The sequence below is a fragment of the Esox lucius genome, chromosome 22 (genome assembly GCF_011004845.1).
Source record: "Esox lucius isolate fEsoLuc1 chromosome 22, fEsoLuc1.pri, whole genome shotgun sequence".
NCBI lineage: Eukaryota > Metazoa > Chordata > Actinopteri > Esociformes > Esocidae > Esox > Esox lucius.
The window spans coordinates 2,121,783-2,144,176 of NC_047590.1; the positions used below are offsets into that span (position 1 = coordinate 2,121,783).

General features: G+C 45.7%; 3 protein-coding genes across 5 annotated transcripts; 1 reads left to right on the top strand and 2 right to left on the bottom strand.

Annotated features, from left to right (window-relative positions):
* Nucleotides 1-3,442: 3,442 nt before the first annotated feature.
* LOC105020108 (protein-lysine methyltransferase METTL21C) lies at nucleotides 3,443-8,112 on the top strand. Its single transcript, XM_010886813.5, has 5 exons — nucleotides 3,443-3,840; nucleotides 5,872-6,162; nucleotides 6,890-7,007; nucleotides 7,255-7,500; nucleotides 7,627-8,112. The coding sequence occupies exons 2-5, from the start codon at nucleotides 5,878-5,880 to the stop codon at nucleotides 7,797-7,799; spliced, it is 822 nt and encodes a 273-aa protein (XP_010885115.4). The 5' UTR covers nucleotides 3,443-3,840; nucleotides 5,872-5,877; the 3' UTR covers nucleotides 7,800-8,112.
* A 1,667-nt stretch (nucleotides 8,113-9,779) lies between these two features.
* mettl21e (methyltransferase like 21e) lies at nucleotides 9,780-13,896 on the bottom strand. The gene is made up of 4 exons (XM_010886831.3): nucleotides 13,290-13,896; nucleotides 11,509-11,666; nucleotides 11,249-11,366; nucleotides 9,780-10,930 (listed from the first exon to the last, which is right to left on the bottom strand). The coding sequence occupies exons 1-4, from the start codon at nucleotides 13,348-13,350 to the stop codon at nucleotides 10,506-10,508; spliced, it is 762 nt and encodes a 253-aa protein (XP_010885133.2). The 5' UTR covers nucleotides 13,351-13,896; the 3' UTR covers nucleotides 9,780-10,505.
* Nucleotides 13,897-14,186: 290 nt separating this feature from the next.
* Nucleotides 14,187-22,249, bottom strand: ercc5 (excision repair cross-complementation group 5). 3 transcript variants are annotated; one of them, XM_029116651.2, is made up of 14 exons: nucleotides 22,189-22,247; nucleotides 21,914-22,044; nucleotides 21,563-21,738; nucleotides 21,351-21,466; nucleotides 20,998-21,148; nucleotides 20,752-20,895; nucleotides 19,927-20,134; nucleotides 18,557-19,830; nucleotides 17,859-17,978; nucleotides 16,425-16,638; nucleotides 15,936-16,080; nucleotides 15,572-15,772; nucleotides 15,322-15,406; nucleotides 14,187-15,048 (listed from the first exon to the last, which is right to left on the bottom strand). In XM_029116651.2, the coding sequence occupies exons 2-14, from the start codon at nucleotides 21,999-22,001 to the stop codon at nucleotides 14,785-14,787; spliced, it is 3,186 nt and encodes a 1,061-aa protein (XP_028972484.2). In that variant the 5' UTR covers nucleotides 22,002-22,044; nucleotides 22,189-22,247; the 3' UTR covers nucleotides 14,187-14,784. The 3 variants fall into 3 exon arrangements, 2 of the variants coding, with proteins under 2 accessions (XP_028972484.2, XP_028972485.2); XM_029116652.2 differs by lacking the exon at nucleotides 22,189-22,247 and having other exon boundaries at nucleotides 21,914-22,169; XR_004575158.1 differs by lacking the exons at nucleotides 14,187-15,048; nucleotides 15,322-15,406 and having other exon boundaries at nucleotides 15,682-15,772; nucleotides 15,936-16,132; nucleotides 22,189-22,249.
* Nucleotides 22,250-22,394: the final 145 nt, after the last annotated feature.

Genomic DNA, 22,394 nt, shown 5'->3' on the forward strand with positions numbered 1-22,394 from the left:
TTCTTTCCTTTCCAAAAAAGTTGAAAAGGAAAGTTTTGAGTGAGGAACAGAAGCGTCTTTTAATTTGAACCCTTCAGTTCCTCACTCAAAACCTTCCTTTCCAACTTTTTTGGAAAGGAAAGAAAAAGGTGCAGGGGTTTCTTCATTTTATAAACTGGTTATCAACGAAATTAAACAATAAAATTATATTCATATTTTAGCATTCAGGATCATCCAATCAGCACAAACCAACAGGATTGACAGAGCCATACCATTGAATAAATAGGTGTGTCCAAACTTTTGACTGATACTGTGGGGAGAACAAGTATTTGATACACTGCAGATTTTTCAGGTTTTCCTACTTACAAAGCATGCAGAGGTCTGTAATTTTTATCATAGGTACACTTAAATTGTGAGAGGCGGAATCTAAAACAAAAATCCAGAAAAAAAAATTGCATTATATTGCATGACATAATTATTTGATTTGAGAATTCCGGCTCTCACAGACCTGTTAGTTTTTCTTTAAGAAGCCCTCCCGTTCTCCACTCATTACCTGTATTAACTGCACCTGTCCACATACTCAATCAAACAGACTCCAACCTCTCCACAATGGCCAAGACCAGAGAGCTGTGCAAGGACATCAGGGATAAAATTGTAGACCTGCACAAGGCTGGGATGGGCTACAGGACAATAGGCAAGCAACTTGGTGAGAAGGCAACAACTGTTGGCGCAATTATTAGAAAATGGAAGAATTCAAGATGATGGTCAATCTCCCTCGGTCTGGGGTTCCATGCAGGATCTCACCTCGTGGGGCATCAATGATCATGAGGAGGGGGAGGGATCAGCCCAGAACTACACGGCAGGACCTGGTCAATGACCTGAAGAGAGCTGGGACCACAGTCTCAAAGAAAACCATTAGTAACACACTACGCCGTCATGGATTAAAATCCTGCAGCGCACGCAAGGTCCCCCTGCTCAAGCCAGCGCATGTCCAGGCCTGTCTGAAGTTTGCCAATGACCATCTGGATGATCCAGAGGAGGAATGTAAAGCACTTTGTGACAACTGCTGTTGTAAAAAGGGCTTTATAAATAAATTTGATTGATTGATTGAATGGGAGAAGGTCATGTGGTCTGATCAGAGAAAAATAGAGCATTTTGGTCTAAACTCCACTTGCCGTGTTTAGAGTACAACCCCAAGAACACCATCTCAACCATGAATCATGGAGGTGGAAACATCATTCTTTGGGGATGCTTTTCTGCAAAGGGGACAGGACGACTGCACCGTATTGAGGGGAGGATGGATGGGGCCATGTATCGCGAGATCATGGCCAACAACTTCCTTCCCTCAGTAATAGCTGATGGGTGAAGATGGGTCGTGGCTGGGTCTTCCAGCATGACAACGACCCGAAACACACAGCCAGGGCAACTAAGGAGCGGCTCCATAAGAAGCTTCTCAAGGTCCTGGAGTGGCCTAGCCAGTCTCCAGACCTGAACCCAATAGAAAATATTTGGAGGGAGCTGAAAGTCCATACTGCCCAGTGACAGCCCTGAAACCTGAAGGATCTGGAGAAGGTCTGTATGGAGGAGTGGGACAAAATCCCTGCTGCAGTGTGTGCAAACCTGGTCAAGAACTACAGGAAACGTATGATCTCTGTAATTGCAAACAAAGGTTTCTGTACCAAATATTAAGTTCTGCTTTTCTGATGTATCAAATACTTATGTCATGCTACTTAAAAATCATACAATGAGATTTTCTGGATTTTTGTTCTAGATTCCGTCACTCACAGTTGAAGTGTACCTATGATAAAAATTACAGACTTCTACATGCTTTGTAAGTGGGAAAACCTGCAAAATCGGCAGTGTATCAAATACTTGTTCTCCCCACTGTATATATGCGTATGTTTGTCTGACCAAGCAGAGTGATGACCTGGCCTCCACAATCACCCGACCTCAAACCAGGTCATTTGGAATGAGATCATTTGGAATGAGTTGGACCGCAGAGTGAAGGAAAAGCAGCCAACAGCTGCTCAGAATAAGTGGGAACTCCTTCAAGACTGTTGGGAGAGAATTCCAGGTGACTACCTCATGAAGCTGGTTGAGAGAATGCCAAGAGTGTGCAAAGCTGTCGTCAAGACAGAGGGTGGCTACTTTGAAGTTTCTACAATATGAAATATATTGATTTCTTTAACACCTTTTTGGTTGCCACATACTTCCATATTTGTTATTTCAAAGTTTTGATGTCTTTGCTATTACTCTTGCATGAGTAGGTGTCCAAACCTTTTAGGGATAATTTCATTTGGTACTGTAATTAAAATGTAAAAAGTCCTATACCAGTAGTGTATATTTAACATCAAAGAAATGGTCTCTTCAAACATTAATTGAAGAGACACCATTTCTCTAGATAACAATAGTGACCTAATGAGACTTAAGGAAATGTTCTCTAAAGTTCTGGGAGTGTTTCTTGTTTGCTGGGAAGGACCATGTGGGTCATTGACATTGGGAAGGCGCAACATAATGTTTGATGATGTGAGAAACCTGAGATTGCACGTAACCAGGTAAAATTGTCCCATCCAGGCTAACCGCAGAAAGATAAAACAGATTTACAATTCCCCCTGAAGTCTCTCTTGAAGACTCTTAGGGTTACGAAACTTGATACTTGCATGCCAGTGAGACATATTTGTTATGCATTAGATGAGCCAAACTCTTAGGCTAGTTTTTAAATAGTAGAGGATGAAGTGTGTGTCGGGTACCACCTTCCTCTGTGGAGATCTTCTGTGTCTAGTGCCAGGAGGCTAAATCCGTTAGAGCTTATTAAAACAAACCTGGCAACCCCAGGACTCCCTGTGCACTAGGATTTATACAAACCTGGCAACCCCATGACTCTAAGTGTCCCAGGGTTTTAGTGTCCCTACATGGACCGTAATTCCAAACCAGAAGGTAGGAGTGTAACTAAAGTTTAAACCAGGGTGAAGCCAACTTAGATTCAGGCCAAAATATGACTAGTCTGGCTGACATCTACCAGCAAAGTCCTGGAGGGTCAGCATATTACAGGGACATACTAAATGCATGAATCATATCTGAACCACTGGCCCAGACGCCAGCCAGAGCGAGCCTGTTTATCTGGCGCCATAAGCTTCAACACAATGATTAAAGTGCACTCCAAAACCTTTGTAGAAATGAGCAGAAATAATTATTTGTTGTTCATCAGCTTAAAGTTGCACATTAATATTAAAGAAATCTATCTTCTAGTTCAGGTAGACTTATTTTTCTTTTTCTCAAAAACATGTCACAATGTCATGATGCAACCACCATCTGCCAGGATGATTTAAGATGGGATTACTTACTAGTAAACAGTAGTTCGTGCATGTGCACACGTTTTACTATCCCCCAACAGAGGCTATTTTCGGCTTAGGGGTTAGGTTTAGGGGGAAAGTTACCACTGGGGAAAGGATTAGTAGTGGGGTTAGGGCTGGAGCTAGTGGTTGAGGGGTCGGCCGTTAGGGTTTTCAGGTCAGGGTTTTTGTGTGTGTGTTACTGTGTGTTACTGTGTGTTACTGTGTGCTTGCAAAGGGCCTCCATGTGAGTATATGGTGTGTTTGTTTCAGTCGACCCCATCTCTAAATATAGACAGGGTAAGCATGATGAGATGGGAGTGTCCCACAGGATGCTGATTAGGATAAAGTATTTCAACCTCCGCACAGACACAGCCCAAGATGCAGTCAGAACTATCTTTGTTCTGCAATCTTCGACGAGAGGAAGAGCAGAATACTTTATAATTCCACACAAAGACATAATTGAGACGGAAAACCAGAGGGTTGAACCGGAAAAATAAAACAGTGAGCAAGGACATCCAAGCAGCAGGTTAGTGATGGTTTGGTGCCATAAAGATACAGCAAGATCTTTGGTCTGTTAATAGGATGGAGAAGTGAGGAGGGTGTACTGTATGTAGGACACACTTCTGTCAGGGTTTCTTCAGGCTGTTACCAAAGAGGGACCATGGAGGGGAAGAGTTAAGGAAAAGACAGATACAACTTGAATGCTGACATAGAGTGGAGGGGGAGGGAGATTATTACAGTCTGAAAATAGAGTTCAATGGAACATTTATCATCAGACTCAAAACAGATACAAATTGCAAGAGATTGCAACAGTTTGCCAGTGCAATTATTATATTTTATTATACAGTGCCTTCAGAAAATGTCATCCGCATTTTTCTGTGGTGTTATACACTTCATTTATTATTTATTAAACACTGTTTTTTGACATGAATCTACACACAATAACCTGAAATGACAAAGCAAACTTATTTTTTTAAATGTGTGCCAATTGATTGAAAATCAAATACAAAATATACTGTGTATGTAAGTATTCAGAAATCCTTGTCAAAACACTTCAAACTGAGCTAAGACATTCTGTGTCCTTTAATAATTCTCTTTATTTAATTGGAGTCCACTTTCAGTAAATTCATTAGATTGAACATTATTAAAAAGGTACATAAAGGTACAAAAGATACCACACGTCAGACTGCATGTCAGAACCAACACCACACCAACCATGAAGTCCAAGTAATACTCTATAGACATCCAAGACAGAATTGTGAGGAGGCATAGACCTGGGGAAGGTTATAACAAAATTGCTAAAACATTAAAAGTTTCCATGAGCTCATTAAGATTCATCATTGTGAGATAGAAGTTTGAAACCAGGATGCTGATTAGGATAAAGTATTTCAACCTCCGCACAGAGACAGCTCAAGATGCTGTCAGAACGATCTTTGTTCTGCAATCTAGCCACTGAAATTCAACACTACTGTTGTTTGCTCCTTGGGCTTTAAGGCAGAGTGTTTCTGTAAAAGCACTTTGTGACAACTGGTGTTGTAAAAAGGGCTTTGTAAATACATTTGGTTGATTGATTGATTGAAACTACCCAGTCTCATTCTAAAACGGACCTTCTAGACAAACTAACTAACTGGGCAAAAAAGGCCTTGGTCAATGAGGTCACAAAAAACTAATGACCACTCTAACAGAGCTTAAAAGTTTCTCTGCTGGGACTGGAGAACATTCTGGAAGTACAACCATCTTGTTAGTACTCTATCATTCAGACCTTTATGGTAGAGTGGCTAGACAGAAGCCACTTCTGAGCAAAAGGCATACGACATGCCGCTTGAAGGAATCAGAAAGCATGAGGAAAACGATTCTCTGGACTGATGAGACCAAAATCTTACCATTAAGCCTGAATGTCAAGTGCTATGTCTGGTGAAAACTAGGTACTGCATATTATCTGGCTAATACCACACCACGGTGAAGAATGGTAGAAGAATCATGCTATGGGGATGCTTCTCAGCAGTAGGGTCTGGGTGACTGATCAGGATTAAGGAATGGGTGAACGGATCAAAATACAGAGAAGTACTTGAAGAAAACCTGATCCAGAGTACACAGAACCTCAGAATGTGGCGAAGAGTCGTCTTTCAGCAAGATAATGACATGAAGAACATACCTAAGACAATGCTGGAATGGCTTTGGGACAAGTCTATGAATAATCCTTGAGTGGCCCAGTCAAAACCCGGGCCTTAACACCACTGAACATCTGTGGGCAGACAAGAAGATTGCCGATACCGACACTTCACATCCAGTCTGACACAGCTTGAGAGGATTCAAAAGAAAGAATGTGAGAAACTACCCAAATCCAGGTGTGCAAAGAGACATATCCAAGAAGACTCAAAGTAGCTATCACTGCAAAAGACGTTTCTACAAAGTACTGAATAAAAGGAGTACCTATTTACATGACATTTTACAGTTTTTTCAGTGGATTGAAACAAATGAGCCAAAATATATATGTTTGAGCCAGATCATGTTAACATAATGTAATATTTATTTTTAAATATACATATTTTTACAGATTTAGATGGATACTTTATGTTCACCCCACCAAGAGAAGGATACTTCTGTCCATCTAGAAGAGGAAGAAAAGGATAATGGGGAGGAAGATGAAGAGTGCAAGACAACATCAGAGGAATCAGAAGAGGAATCAAAGGAGAAAGCCGAGGAGACTGAACCCCAGAATAAGAAGGTTGAGGCCTGGGTCCCCACCTGCTACTCCAAGTGTGGGAAAGAGGTGTTTCACTATGTAGGAGTGGAGATCAGTGTCTTCGAGGGCTTTGAGACGATAGGTGCTGTCACATGGCCTGCGGTGAGTTACTCTATTAGTTAATACTACATCACTGTCATTTGACACAGAGCCTTAATCAAATATTGAATGCAATGTTGACATGAACTGATGAAGGTGATGAGGGACGACAGGGATGAATGGATGATGAATGGGCAGATGCAAGTAAAGGAGAGGTGCGAAAAAGGATGGATGGTACATGGATGGATGAATTAATGGGTGATACGTGAATGGATGAATTAATGGGTGATACGTGGGTGGATGAATTAATGAGTGATACGTGGATGGATGAATTAATGGGTGATACGTGGATGGATGAATTAATGGGTGATACGTGGATGAATGAATTAATGGATGGTACATGGATGGATGATACGTGGATGGATGAATTAATGGGTAATATGTGGATGGATGAATTAATGGGTGATACATGGACAGATGAATTAATGGGTGATACATGGATGGATGAATTAATGGATGGTACATGGATGGATTATTAATGGATGATACGTGGATGGATGAATTAATGGGTGATACGTGGATGGATGAATTAATGGGTGATACATGGACGGATGAATTAATGGGTGATACATGGATGGATGAATTAATGGATGATACGTGGATGGATGAATTAATGGGTGATATTAATGGATGGTACATGGATGGGCAGTCTGGAGGATGGGTGGATGAAGGCATGATAGCAGTAATTATAATTTGTGGTTAAAATACCTTTAACACTGCCTGTCTGCAGGCGTTGGCTCTCTGTCGCTACCTAGAGACCAACGTTGAGCAGTTTAATCTGGTGGACAAGTCATTGCTGGAACTAGGAGCAGGCCCTGGACTAGTGTCCATTGTAGCCACACTCCTAGGTGAGTCTGCTCATCTCGTCAAGGCACGCACATACTGTCAGTCTGACGAGATCAGAGAGGTGTAGAATATATGACAAACATTCCACCTAGCTAATCAAGTTGTCTAGCCAGTTAAATGGCATTTGCACCTCTCAAATCTGTTCAGACCTGCATGAAGTGTCCTGGAACTAACGGCTGGACTAGGGCGTGATCTGATGCTGGCCGTCTGTGTGTGTGTCTGTTGACTAACTGACTTATTTGTCTCCAGGTGCTTGGGTAACAGCTACAGACCTTCCAGAGATTATTGGTAACCTGAGAGCTAACCTGCTACGCAACACCAGAGGGCGCTGCAGGCACATTCCCCAAGCAGCTGTCCTCTCCTGGGGTCCAGATGTTGAACACACGTACCCGAAATCCATCTATCACTATGACTACGTGCTGGCAGCCGATGTGGTGTATCTCCATGACTACCTGGAGGATCTGTTGATGACAATGAAACACTTCTGCCGTCCAGGTTGACTAACTGATCACTTGAATGATAAATGTACTATTAATTAACCATTTAAAATGTGCATAAAAAATCTGAGAGTATAACACATCAAAGAACTAAACAAATCAAATAGTTTATCATTTCCCTCAGGAACCACTCTGATCTGGGCCAACAAGATCCGCTTTAAGGCAGACTTGGGATTCACTGAGATCTTCAAGAATGCCTTCAATACCACCCTACTGGCTGAAATGGGAGAGGTTAAGATCTTCATGGCCACATGCAAAGAGACAGAGGAGTGCCTTTCACAATACCCTGCTGGCTGAGATAGGCAAGACTGAGGAGATTGTGGCGTCACAGGAACTGTAGACAACACTGCACACAAAACCCTGGGTCTTAATTATCTTCCTCTGGGAAAGGCTTGGTTGGTATGGTGCATGATATTGGACATTCATGATAAAGGGTTGTCAGTGGTTGATGTTTGATATGAACTTCGCTGTACTTGCTACAGTAGTAGTCTGCACTATAATGACCTGCTTCATTGTTTCGTTTTTTTACGCAATTTGTTGTATAGAGAATTTATGCAATATTTGTTTCAAACGTGTTCATTCAGAAACAAAATTAAACGTGTCCAGTTGTGATAATGGTGGATTGTGATACTAAACATAAAAAAATGGGAAAAACAAAATGATTCAATACACACTGCATATAAAAGCTGTTAACAAACAAGAAAACAAAACCATAAGAGTAAAAAATTATGAACACAAATTAAACTATTCCCTCTCAGCCAACCCTGTCCAATTCAAACCACTACCGCTCACATCTAATCCAGCCCCTGCGGTCTAATCCGCCCATACTTAATAGTCAACTTCTGCATCAAGTCATACATTAGAACATTGGTTCCCAACCAGGGGTACTAGGACCCCTGGGGGTACTTGGCCTCTCCACAGGGAGTACTTGAAAACACTCATGACACCATAGGCTTACTAGTGAAATTACCATTAGGGGATGCTTCAGGGGTACTCCAAGCAGTGCAAAATCTTTTTGGGGGTACAGTAACTAAAAAAGGTTGGGAGCCACTGCATTAGAACACACTAAGCCACGCCCATCGTTTAGGGGAAACTCAAATTTGTTCCATAGACAGCCAGAATTGCGGTGTTTCAGCGCTCTTTTTGAAGTGGTCAAATAAAACAAATGAGAAGAAAAGTTGATATGTCGCGAAATGTAATTGTTATAAGCACAAACACTTTTTTCCGCTACCAAATAAAAAATCAGAGCCACAAAGGCGAGCGCTTTGCCTCCAGTCAGATCATCAGCATCAGGCATCAGGCGGTTACCATGGAACCCAGTTTAACTTACGTGTGTGGTAAACACTTAATTACATGTAAGAAACGTTAATAATGTTTACATTAGACGGGACAAGATTTGTGTTGGACTGTTGTTTTTGGTCGCCAACCTGTTCCAGTAGTACTGTATTTCAGTCAACATTTACCTGAGTTATTGTGGCCTCTTCGCTCGCGACCTACCGTGTCAGTAGCAGCTACTTGTAACTAAATTAAACGTCAGCTAACGTTACTGTAATTAACTAAGGTCCCACATTATAATAAATGAAAGGTTATACACGGAAGGTTGAAGTGAAACCCATCATAAAAGTAAATTAGTTAACTTACTTCATCTGTCTAGGACATACTGTGTAATGTTACAAACGTTGGTTAGCAAATGTTAGCCAGCACTGTACATCTGGTCGATCGCTGATTAAAAGCAGCCAATTGCAAACAATCTTACAATAATCTGTTTTCTATAATTATAAATAATTTACTGAATTATATGACACGTCTGACCATTTGGTGGGGTTTTGTTCTCAAATTCTCCGGCAGGGTGATGAGCAATCATCCAACAGTAACAGTATTTTTTTCCGTAGCAGGAAGACTAGGCAAATAGTTCATATACATCTTATGATTCATCAGAGGTACGGATCAAAAGATTAAAGAGTAGAAAGAGTATTTTAAGATTATTGTTCTTCAGTTTTTCAATTCGCGCCAATGGGTAACCATGGATTACGAAATCGCGAGTCTCCCCGGAAACTGTGGGTGCAGTTTGTTCATGTGTCAGCACGTTGCTCGCCTCTATCCCGCCCCCTAGTCTAACCCCCCTCCCTCATCTAAAATTCGGACCGATCCGGACCCCTCTGCCTGCCGAACCCCTCCCTTTTTAAAGCATTCCAACCCCTGCGACGTAACCCCCGCCCTCGTCCCCCCTCCATTATATTCACACTCCGGATGCTAGAGACGACTCTTCTTTGTGTTCCTGACAGTTTCCAGACAATGGGTGCATCCTTTATTTAGCATTGATACACTGGATTATAACAATGGATATCATCACATTACAAAATAAATTGTTAAATATATTAACATGAACTTAATTAAAACGGCTCTGTTCTTAAAAGTACAGTAATATACTGTATCAAGATAAACTGCAATTCAATCACTGTCAAAATGTGCACCATATTTATACATCAAGTTACATAATGAGTTGAATAAAACTGTGGACAGCTATGGAACATATCACAAAATGTGAGAAAGAAAACATTCCTCTTAAATCTTCATTCCTTTATTATTTTCAGCCTAACCTACACTGATTAATATTAAAACTAAGCCTTCTATTAACTGACTATGACCTAATTTAGTACTACCAACACAGAAAAAAACTAGTCCCCTAAAGATAAAGATTAAATAAATAAAACACCCTAGTCCCTAACACTAAACCTAAAATAAAAACATTTATTTTTAATATCAAACCTAAAATTCTGAAATTACCTTAAAAGAGGCTTCCTGTCCAGACTTTTTCTTACTTCAGGCTGGCTGTCCAGACTTCTTCTTACTTCAGGCTGGCTGTCCAGACATTTTCTTACTTCAGGCTGGCTGTCCAGACATTTTCTTACTTCAGGCCTCCTGTCCAGACATTTTCTTACTTCAGGCTGGCTGTCCAGACATTTTCTTACTTCAGGCTGGCTGTCCAGACTTCTTCTTACTTCAGGCTGGCTGTCCAGACCGCGTGGTCCTACCCTTGTCCTTCCTTGATGCTCGGTACAACTTGATGCTGAGACTAGGCAGATCGTACAGCTCCTCTAGATGGAACCTACTACGGAACCGTTCCACAAACTGGTTTTCTCTGTCCAGACGGAACCGCATGGCCCACAGGATCTGGGTTCCCTCCTGACACAGGTGGTCGAAGGTGTCCAGGAGCTCCTCCAGGTAAGGGTGGCTGTAAACCACGTCCGCGGCAAACACGTAGTCGTAGCGGCAGGTGGCCCGCGGGAATCGCTGTTCCAGCTCCTGACCCCAGGACAGCTCTGTGACAGAAGGGCTGTGTCTGCAGCCCCCCTTGGTGTTTCGGAGTATGTTGTAGTGCAGGTTAGACAGAACCTCGGGCAGGTCAGTGGAGGTGACTGCAGCGCCTGGGAAACAGACAAAACAGCGCTTAGCGAACGGCGAGGAGATTCCCGCTGGGCCGGTCGGAACCGGACCCTAATCTGGGCCGTGTGGCAGCTAGCAAACTGTCCTTCCAATCGGTTCTGCTTGTTGCCTTCCCAGAACAATGGTTTCTTAGCTCCAACACCCCCTTCAAAGGCTGTTTCTTGTAAGACTTATGAGGGAATCAAGTCCTTTCGTGTCAAATTACCTAATAAATGGCCGACACACACACAGTATTCGCTGATAATAATGACATGAAAGGCAACTTTGTGTACAAAGCATTTGGATATGTTGTCACTCACCTAGAAGGCAGGCGACTATGGAGACCAGGCCAGTGCCGGCACCCAGCTCAATGACGTTCTTGTCCAGCAGGTTGTACGTGTCCCGTTGGGTGTCCAGGAAATAGCACAGAACTATGGCCTTCATAGAAAACAAGTTGACGGATGAAGACAACGTGGTGCCATTGATCGTGAACAGTAGTGATAATAATTGTGGTGATTAGCATGTAGTCGCGGTGACAGTAACAAGTGTGTATGGGAACGGACGGGGCGTGAGAGCCTACCGATGGCCACATCACGGCTCCGTAGAGGTCATGTGACTCCCTGATCTTGATCTGGTGCTCGGCGAAGCAGTAGCCCTCCCAGACTTCCAGGGTGATCAGAGACTGGAGGACTCGCCTGGACATGATGGCCCCCACCAACTCTGCATCCTCCGCGACATCTGCGTCATGGCAACAGAATTATTTTCAGAATATTGATACGTTCGGGGTGTTTTGTTACTACCCACATTTTACCCAGTTTTCTAAACTCACAATTTTTATGTTTGTTTGTTTTGAGTCAAATTGTCTGGACACTCTGCTGGCTGGTGGCTCATGAGGCTGTCTCGGGTGCAGTCTGTTGTTGGGACGCAGACTGGCGCCCCCAAAAATAAAACCGATGCAACATCCTAACCAGAATTGGAGCTGCTTGGTGCATTCTGCGGCAAAGCCCTTTGATGAAGCAGATCAGCCATTGAGGAGAACCCTAACCTCTCAAACCAACGTCTGTGCAGAAGCTTCAGCTAAAGATGTGTGAAGACATGAATGTAGGGATTGTGCTGAAAGTGAACTTCCAGATGGGATTCGGGTGGTGTTGGGTGGGTAAGGGGGTGGGGCGCCTTCCTGAGAAAAGGGCCAGAGCGAACCCTGAACCCCAGGCACCATGGGTATGCAGGACATGTGCATTCTGAGGGGTATGCTAATATGACTGGAGCTATTTCCAAACCTTCTTGCCTCTGCTCAGATGGTGTATCCTATTCCTCTCTGCATGGGAATATGCTTAACCAGATCTCCCAGTTCAACTTAACACCGGGGGGAACTCTCAGTTGCAGAGTCCCCCATCCTCTCTCCTTCCCAAAACCCACTGGAGGAAAGGAGTTGAGATGTTAACTGTGTTTTGGTCGAGAGTGACTGCTGAGTGGTTACAATACGTAGATTCTTCTGACCGAGAGATGTGACGTAAAAATCCAATGAACAGAACGTTGAGTCGATGGTGGACTGAGTAACAACATGGCACACTCACACTGCTCACATTGTCTGACCAGTCAAAAGGCCTGGGTCACTGGTTCCAGGCCTGATATTTTCATTATATTTCGATAGGTTAGTACCGCACAGAGTGTTAGAAATAAAAGTATATATTTCAAAGAAATGTGCGTGTATTTTCAGGTACATGGCCCAAAATAAGCACCATTATTTGAATATTTAATAATAATCGTTATAACCCAGAGTCAGTGCAGCATCAGTACTGGACAGCTTTAACTGTCCCAGCGTCAGTACAATACATTTATAACTGACCTTGCATCAGTGCTGGATATCTTTAACTGACCTCCTGTTAGTACAAGATATCTATAACTGACCCAGTGTCAGTACTGGATATCTATAACTGACCCAGTGTCAGTACTGGATATCTATAACTGACCCAGTGTCAGTACTGGATATCTATAACTGACCCAGTGTCAGTACTGGATATCTATAACTGACCCAGTGTCAGTACTGGATATCTATAACTGACCCAGTGTCAGTACTGGATATCTATAACTGACCCAGTGTCAGTACTGCGTCTCAGCTCTTTGGTAGTGTTAGCACAGGCAGGGTATTTGCGGTCTGATTGAGAAGACACGTAGCTGCTATATTTCAGTTATGTAAACTGGTGTAGAGAAGCCTCTTAAAGGCCTCGTAAAATCCCATTCCCACTTCTTCCTCTGTGTGAGTTCCTGAATACAACACCATAAACACTTTTAACAAGACATACTGCTCTTACAGGACTGAATATGAAGTCTGTGGATCTGACAGGTGGAGCCACCTACTGTTTGTTCCGGCACCTTCCTCAGAGTGGACAGACTCCTCTGTGACCAGGTGGGAGTCCATAACCGGGTGTCTGTCTGCTCCGGTCCAGGGGGTCAGGGGTGACAGTTGGCTGTCCTGGGTTTGAATGCGTGATCAATGGTTTGACTTGTGCTCCAGATAAATGAATGGTCCTTAGTCCTTAGGTGTTCCACTCTCAATTGACTCAAGACTCATTCAGGCAGCTGGCTGTGCTGGGAAAGGCTCCTGTTTCTTCTCGCCTTCTGTTACTGAACCCTGGGTAGCAGTACTCCCCCTTCTCTCCCCCTCTACTCGAATGCTGTAACCTGTTGGAGGGTACCCCTCCTCTCCTTCACTCACATGCTGCAGGGGGCCACTGCCAATCCACACCAACCATCTACCAATACACAACAACAGCTGAACCTTCGGCAGCCACACAGAGAGCATGAAATGGGGGGTGGGGGGGGGGATGCAGGGAAACAGCTGGAGATGAAAGAAACAGAGAGAGAAAGAAGGGCGGAGAAAGTTAAGACTAAGAAGGTCAAGTGAGCTGCGGCAGAGTTAGAAATAGAACTGTGGACAGGGGGTGTATCAACAGAGAATGGAGGAAAGGGGTTGTGGGGATTCAACCTTTGATGTGGGGGGGTATTGTCGTGCCAAAGACAGCCTCATGCTCTGAAGGCCGGCAGTGAGCCTGGGCTGAAATCAGATACGGCATTAGCTTCCAGAACAGTGCTGTTCCCTGAGGACCACCTGCTCCCTCCCAGCTGATCACACGTCAACAGCTCAGCGTAGCTCAATGTGGAGGAGCCCGTATCTCCACCTATCAGCTTACCCTCTGCTCCAGTCAGAGCCAGCACAAACAGCCCCAGTGCCACCAAGGTACGACACCGGTATCGTAATACAAAAAGGTTTTTTTATTGTTCAAAACATTAATAAATATTAATTCATGTCATTATCTAAATATTCAAAACCATTTTTTTTTTTTTTATATTTTAATTTAAATTAATGGGTTATAGCACCACTAACATTCAAAAACTCATAATTCAGAATAGTATCACCATGGTTTCATGTAGAGTATTTCCCCCCGATGACATCACCAAACAGTTAAATAAAAAAAGTTCCTATACGTCTTTTTTCCCTCTTCCCCTGCCCCTCCCCGCACCTCTCCTCCCCCTCCTCCCGGGCCTTGGTTTGCCCTCGAACACTGACCGGGCTGTAACCATGGTGACTCTGCTGTCAGCATCACTGTCATCCCCAGAACTGCTGCCACTGCTGGTTAGCCCCGCCCTCTGTTGGAGGTTACTAGGTTGACTGACACCTTCATTAGAAGGCCGCACTTCCTTCTCCTTGCTGGCCACTCCCAGTACTTTCCCTTTTTGGCTGTCCCCTCCCACCACCTGGCTGTCCCCTCCCACCACCTGGCTGTCCCCTCCCACCACCTGGCTGTCCCCTCCCACCACCTGGCTGGTGCCTCCCACATCCCACTGAACAGGTTCAGTGACCCCTGCTGCTAAAAAAAAACCCTGCCCCCACTGCTGCCACTTCCTTTCTCTGCTCAGCAGACCTTCCTTTCTTAGCCTTGGATGGGGAGGAAATCCCTTCCTCCTGTTCTTCGTGGTCCTCCTCCTGCCCTTCTCCCCCTCCATCCTCCCTCTCTTTCCTCTTCAGACAGGTGACGACCCTGCGGAGGCGCTGGCTCCTGATAGCCTGTCTCTCCTGCTGCTCCACACGGAAGAACGAGTCGATGCGCAGCTGAGACTAGGGGGAGGGAGGCGTATTATTAGGTTCTACTAATGCATACATTTTCATTTTTTAACATTATTTTACCAGGCAGGTGGGCTAAGGACACATTCTCAATTACAGCAACAACCTGAGAGCAATACGGTTGAACTTGCTCAGAGACAGATTGACTGGGTTTTTCACCTTGTCAGTTAAAGGATTAAAACGAGTGACCTTTACTTCACCGACTCATCCAATACCAGACAGACAAAGACAGACAGTCCAACAGACCGTCACACCGACAGACAGTACCTGTTGTGTATTTAGCTGTTTGATAACAGGTTGGAGGGTCTCCTCTGTCTTCCTGCTGTTCCAACCAAAACGACTCTCACAGAAAGTTGGGGTGGGGTCAAGGAAAGCTGTTACGTGCATACACAGACACACACGTGCAAACACACACACACACACACACACAGACACACACGTGCAAACACACACACACACACAGACACACACGTGCAAACACACACACACACACTCCGCTGAATCTCTTTAAGGATATTCCTTGATCAGGTCCACGTGTGGGCGGCCCCAGCTAAAGGAGCCCTCTGATAGGTCGACGGCCGGCTCCAGGTAGGCGGTGGCCACGGCAGGATTGGGGAACCCTGCCTGCAGCCGGAGACCTCTCAGCTTCTTCTTGACCTTGGAGTCACGGGGGTCAGAGGTTAACCGCTTGTTTTCCTGGGCCAAGGACCACCACTCACTGGGAAAATAGGGAGGCAAGACACTTGAGTTAAACGAATAAACCTTAACATGAGGTAGATGAACACCTGAACATACTTCAAACATATACCTAAAATACTTAACACATTGTGCTGTAGATAGTATACACTATCACTACTCCATCACTACTCAATGGCTCGAACCTGAACTGCCTTAGGGGTTCCATGCCTGGTCCAGGGAACTCGTTGAGGATCTCCATGCCAGTGACATAGCCCACCCCCTGGACCCCTTCAGTGTAGTCGCTTCCCAGCAGGTAGGCCAGGTTGATCAACTTGGTACGGTCCACGCCTGGGGGAGGACATGAGGTCAGGAACATGCCAGCTTACGTCTTTTCGTGGTCCTTTATAGTGATGGGAGGGGAAGTAATAAATAAAAACATATCTTGTACTTTTTATCCTATAGCTTTCTCCTCCATCTTCTTATCAAATAGCGAGCCGACATGTTTTCAGCACTTGTGTTTCCATGACTAATGTCATCTAATGTTCCCACAGTTGTCTGGTGCCTCTGGAGCAGACAATGTTTCGACACACACACCCACACACTCACACACACACACTTACACACACTTACACACTCCCCCACACGCCCACCCACACACACACACACAAACACACCCACACACAAACACACACCCAGTTGGTTCTGCAGGTCTATGTACTGGTAGTGTTCTATGTATTTGTTCTGGCTGAAGAAGTTCTTGTAGACGTGTCGTCCGCCAAACAGCCAGACATCACTGTCGTCGGTGATGGTTCCATGGGTCTGATCAGTCCGGTCCAGGGCAGCACACTGCGCCTCAGCCTCGCTGGGGGCCACCAGGAACGGAACCCCAAATAACCGGAGCAGCTCCTGACGGACAGAAACAGAAAGAGTAGAATGACCAGCCACATTCAGATGTTCTACTCACAATTAATATTATTTCTATTTATTCTATTTCTCACCCAGCCACTCACACAAGGAAGCGGAGGATTGATTTATTTTTTCTATCCTGTGATCGGTATGAATGTTCTTGTGTAGGTTGAGTCTTAAGATTATTTGCAACATGTAACAAATATTATTAATATATGAATATCCTTGAAATACGGATTTCAGTTAATTTATTATGGTCAGAACAGGAAGGATAGAACACAGGTCAGTTGGTTAGAACTAGAGGGGTAGAACACAGGTCAGTTGGTTAGAACTAGAGGGGTAGAACACAGGTCAGTTGGTTAGAACTAGAGGGGTAGAACACAGGTCAGTTGGTTAGAACTAGAGGGATAGAACACAGGTCAGTTGGTTAGAACTAGAGGAGTAGAACACAGGTCAGTTGGTTAGAACTAGAGGGGTAGAACACAGGTCAGTTGGTTAGAACTAGAGGGGTAGAACACAGGTCAGTTGGTTAGAACTAGAGGGGTAGAACACAGGTCAGTTGGTTAGAACTAGAGGGATAGAACACAGGTCAGTTGGTTAGAACTAGAGGAGTAGAACACAGGTCAGTTGGTTAGAACAGGCGAGGTAGAACACAGGTCAGTTGGTTAGAACAGGCGAGGTAGAACACAGGTCAGAACTAGAGGGGTAGTTATGTCAGGACCCAGCAGTCTTCCCTTCTCTCTTTAGGGATTATGATGAACGCACATCGTCATCTGAAATATGTCGTATGGGGGGGGGGGTTGTCTGCTGTTAATAAAAACTTTTGCTTTGGCGATGGGCTATTCCAGAACTCCCCACCTCCTGCCCCCTTTCTTCTCCTCCACAGCCAAACAGCTGTTATATCCATCAGAGGGATTTAATACACAAACTGGCACACACACACTGGGACTTGAATATGCACGGTTACATGCAAACACACACACACACCCCTATTGTAAACACAATATCACACCTCAAGTCACTTAATTCAGGAAGAGTTCTAAATAGATAATGCATACATTAAAACACTTTGAAAATACATAGCTTACTGAGTAAATTAAATAAATAAAAAAGAGAAACATGGATGTTTATTGAGAAACATGGATGCCTTTAAATAATGTGCTAAAATGGAATGTCGGTTCATTTCCTGGATTGGCTGACCCCGGGCTGACCGTGGTTACCTGGCTCTCCAGACACATCTGTCCCGTAACGTTGGCGGCCACGCGTTCCTGCTGCTGCTTCTGCTCTCTCAGGCTGGACTGCTGCTCCTCCAGATGTCTCTCTAGCACCAACAGCTCCTCCTAGGGCAAAAGTCACAGTAAGTGGAGCAGTCCAGTCGGTCATTTACCGGACTCTTATCCAGCGCCACACGGAAAGACACAAAAACTGATTCTGTTTTTCTTTTCAGCTTGGGGATTCAAACCTGTGACCTTTGCTTACTGGCTCACTGGCTCACTGGCTCTGAATCACTAGACATGTATGATGTCAGGGATATTTGGTTGTCTGCATGGAGTTGATGATCACCTGTGTTCTTCCTAAATTCCAGCCTTCTTAGGGAAATTCAACACTACTGTTGTTTGCTCCTTCAACTACTGGGGTTTAAGGCCAGGGGTTTTGTAAAACTCCTGATGTAAAAAGGGCTTTATAAATACATTTGATTGATTGATTGTCTTAATGGCAGTGCACAATCTCCATTTTTAAGTTGTACCTTTTTTTCTTCAAAAGTAAAGTGAATTGGCTGTTCCCTCCTGATGACCCACTTTGATCAGCCACTGAAGTTGGAAGCCCTGCCTTATGCTTCCATGTGTACATACTATCAGCTCCTCCTATAGGACAACAAAAGTACTGCAGCTACCAGTATGTAACCAGAGCTTCTTACCATGTTGATATCCTCCCACTCATTGGGTGCTGGAGGTGGAGCGAGAGCAAGGCTGGACTGTGAAGAAGGTTGGCTCTCCTCTTCATCAGTCTCCACATCTTCCTCTTCTAGTTGGACAGCACCGCTACTGACTGCCTCTTCCAGACCTTTCTTCTCCTCCTCATCCTTTGCCACCTTTTCATGTACCTCATCAGGAGGAGCTCCACCCCTCACCTCCATTAGTGAATCACACGTCTCCTCCTCCTTAAGCTCCTCCTCCGGCACATCAATGAAACTCTCTGAATCGCTCTCCTCACTGTCTTCCATCTTCACCATCTCTGAGTTCCTCTCCTCCAGTGATGAAGGGATGATGACATCCAGTTCAGGCACAGACAGCAGACTTCTCGCCATGTCCTCCTCTCCATCCAGACCCAGGGCTGATGTGTGAACTTCCTGACCTTGACCCAAACCTTCTGTCTGACCTACTGCAGAGTGGAAGGCCCTGTTCCTTAGGTTGATGGCCTCCTCTAGCTCCTCTTTGCTCCTCCTCTGAACCTCCTCCAGCTCCTCTCTGCTTCTCCTCTGCACCTCCTCAAGCTCAACTCTGCTCCTCCTCGGTACCTCCTCAAGCTCCACTGTGCTTCTCCCGCCATGGTCTACCTCCTCCTCACTGAGAATCAGGATGTCTGCAGGAGGGCCAGGAAAGCTGGGGGGACGGCACGGCTGTTGCACCTCCTCCATCTTTACCTGATGAATGTCCTCATTGGCTAGAAGTGACCTCAAGGGGGCGTCCATACCTCCAGGCTCCTCCTCTGATCTGTTGATGAAGGCCAATTGTGAAGGCTGGGGGCTGGTAGGATGGGGTGTCCCAGGAGAACTGCGGATCTGGAGGGCAGAAGGGGGCATGGCCTCCTCTGTCATGGCAGTCTGGATGGCCAGGAGGGTTCGAGGGGAGACTCCCCGACCCCCCTGCCCCCCCCCACTATCACCCCTGCCCCGGGGGACCCCGTCCTCATCCGAAAAGCTGTCCTCCATGGCAGCCTGGATGGCTTTTAACGTCCGGGGAGAGGGGGGTGCTGCGTCCTTAGGGCTGGTTTGAGAGGTCTGGGGTTGAGTTGGTGAGCGGGGTGCCTCCTCCTCCTGGCTCTCCTCCTCAGAGATGGGTCTCCAAAGGGGCTCAGGTCTCCTCCCTGCTCCTCCTGTCCTCCCCCTCTCCGACAGGGGCCCACCAGACCAAGGGGAGGCGGCTGCCTGGTTGTCTGGAACACGCTCACTCTTGTCTGGCTTCTTAGGACCTGCGAAGCACCAACACGCGCACACGCACATGTGTAAGTTTGAGAGGATGAGTTTGAGTACACTGGTGCAGAACCATGAACCCTCTGACCTCTGACCTTTGATGAGGATGTAGTGGGTGGAGTCTTCCGAGAGGAGGCGTCGTGTCTCCACGCTGTGCCCCTCCTTCTGGCTGTAGAGCTCTGCCCCCGGGGCATTCCCTGCGCTGCGGTTGGACATCTCTCTCTCCACCCCCTCCAGGCGCACGTTCAGTTTGTTCCTCTGCAGCAGCCCTGCGAGCTGGTACTGGGAGAAATCCCCTGAACGCTGGGAGGAGAGGAAAACAGGGTTGGGGTGTGTCTGTGTACCTCAGGAGGTGTGTGGTAGGCGTCGTGTTCACCTCAGGAGGTGTGTGGTAGGCGGCGTGTTCACCTCAGGAGGTGTGTGGTAGGCGTCGTGTTCACCTCAGGAGGTGTGTGGTAGGCGGCGTGTTCACCTCAGGAGGTGTGTGGTAGTCGGCGTGTTCACCTCAGGAGGTGTGTGGTAGGCGGCGTGTTCACCTCAGGAGGTGTGTGGTAGGCGGTGTGTTCACCTCAGGAGGTGTGTGGTAGGCGGTGTGTTCACCTCAGGAGGTGTGTGGTAGGCGGTGTGTTCACCTCAGGAGGTGTGTGGTAGGCGGTGTGTTCACCTCAGGAGGTGTGTGTTAGGCGGTGTGTTCACCTCAGGAGGTGTGTGGTAAGCGGTGTGTTCACCTCAGGAGGTGTGTGGTAGGCGGTGTGTTCACCTCAGGAGGTGTGTGGTAGGCGGTGTGTTCACCTCAGGAGGTGTGTGGTAGGCGGTGTGTTCACCTCAGGAGGTGTGTGGTAGGCGTCGTGTTCACCTCAGGAGGTGTGTGGTAGGCGGTGTGTTCACCTCAGGAGGTGTGTGGTAGGCGGTGTGTTCACCTCAGGAGGTGTGTGGTACATGGTACGTCTTCTCTTGCTGAACTCCTTCATGTCTTTCAGGATCTCATGTTTCACCTCCGGAGGCATGGCAGCAAACTCCTCAGAGTTGATATCTACAGAGTTGGGATCTTCATAGACATCCCCCTGAAACACAGGTAGACAAACACACGACAAAAAGAGATGTCACAGTGTTACAAAATAATCAAAAGCTGAAATAACTGTGGCACCACTCTATGTTGACCTCACCTGGTAGCTGTGATGGAGCTGCTCCTCCAATTCCTCCTCCTCCTCTGAGCTGCTCTTCTCTCTCTCCTGCAGGGACGGCAGAGCAGGTAGTACATACAGGTCATCCACCTCCTCCCTCCTCACTGAAGACAGACTGGGGAGAGACTCCTGACTGAAGGACAAACACATTTGCAGCCTCATCATCATAACTTTTAGACACATTATCACAGACAAACAGACTCCTCCATCCTCGTGATTTTTTGGAATCCTCATGATGTGAAACTCTGAACAAGTAGATGGTTCTATATTATCCTACCCTCTATCGTCTCCTTTTGCTTTCTTATTCTCTCCCACCACTCTTCCCCTCTCCTCACCTCCTATCTCCCAGAGCAGCTTTTATGGCCTGTCTCTTAAGGAAGGTCTTAAGGAGTTTCTCGTTGGTTTGTTTGGACTCCAGGGTCTTCTCCTCCTTCTTCTGTCTTCTGACAGCCTGGAGGGGTACAACACAGGGTTAACACACGCACGCACGCACGCACACGCACGCACGCACACACACGCACACACACGCACACACACGCACACACACCAGTGTCTGTTTCTTGAGCAGAGGTGCTTTTCCATCGAAGACGAAGATTGGTTTGATCCGAAAAAACAGCAGTTTACAGAGGCGGTGAAAAAGTGTGAGGAGATGAGCGTTCTGCACACTGTTCCCGTCCCTGTCCCTGACCCCCTTCAAAGCCTGGTTCAACCAGATGCTGATGTCTTGGATGGGCCGGTCAAGGATTACATTCAAAACACATTCTAAAGACTACTCTAAGTAGGTTGAAATGAAATTAACATTTAGCTTAATATGCACACACAAACTGGCATATTACATGTAGAAAGTGAGGTTGGAGGGATGGACGATAAAACAGGTGATTTCTCCTTGAAAGGATACCGACAGCCAAGATCTTGCCCTCGAGTGTCTCGGGGTTGATGGGCTTCCCCGTGCTTTCGAGCAGCTTCCACAGCCCGTGCACTCCCATGGCTCCCACTCAGATCCAAACACCTAAGAGCAACTATACGCACCTAATGTATCGCCGGTAAGATCGCAGTTAGCCAGCTACGTATTAATGATCAATTATAATTACGTGCTATTTAACTCACCTATAGAATACGTCAGACCTAGATTAAAAATAATCGACCAATCTATTTAAAGAGAGACGTACTTACCCGGTACTTGGATACTTTTGACTCTGTGGGTGTAACAATATTTTCTTTCCTACGGCGGAACACTGTGTTGTCAAAGACGGTTCCGCATTGTTCTACGGTTCGTTCGTTTTGTAACACTGGTTTCGTTACATCCTCTTACTGGTCGTGAATCAGATTATCATGTCGACTAAAAGCGCAGGAAATCCTATGAGCTGATTCCAAATCAG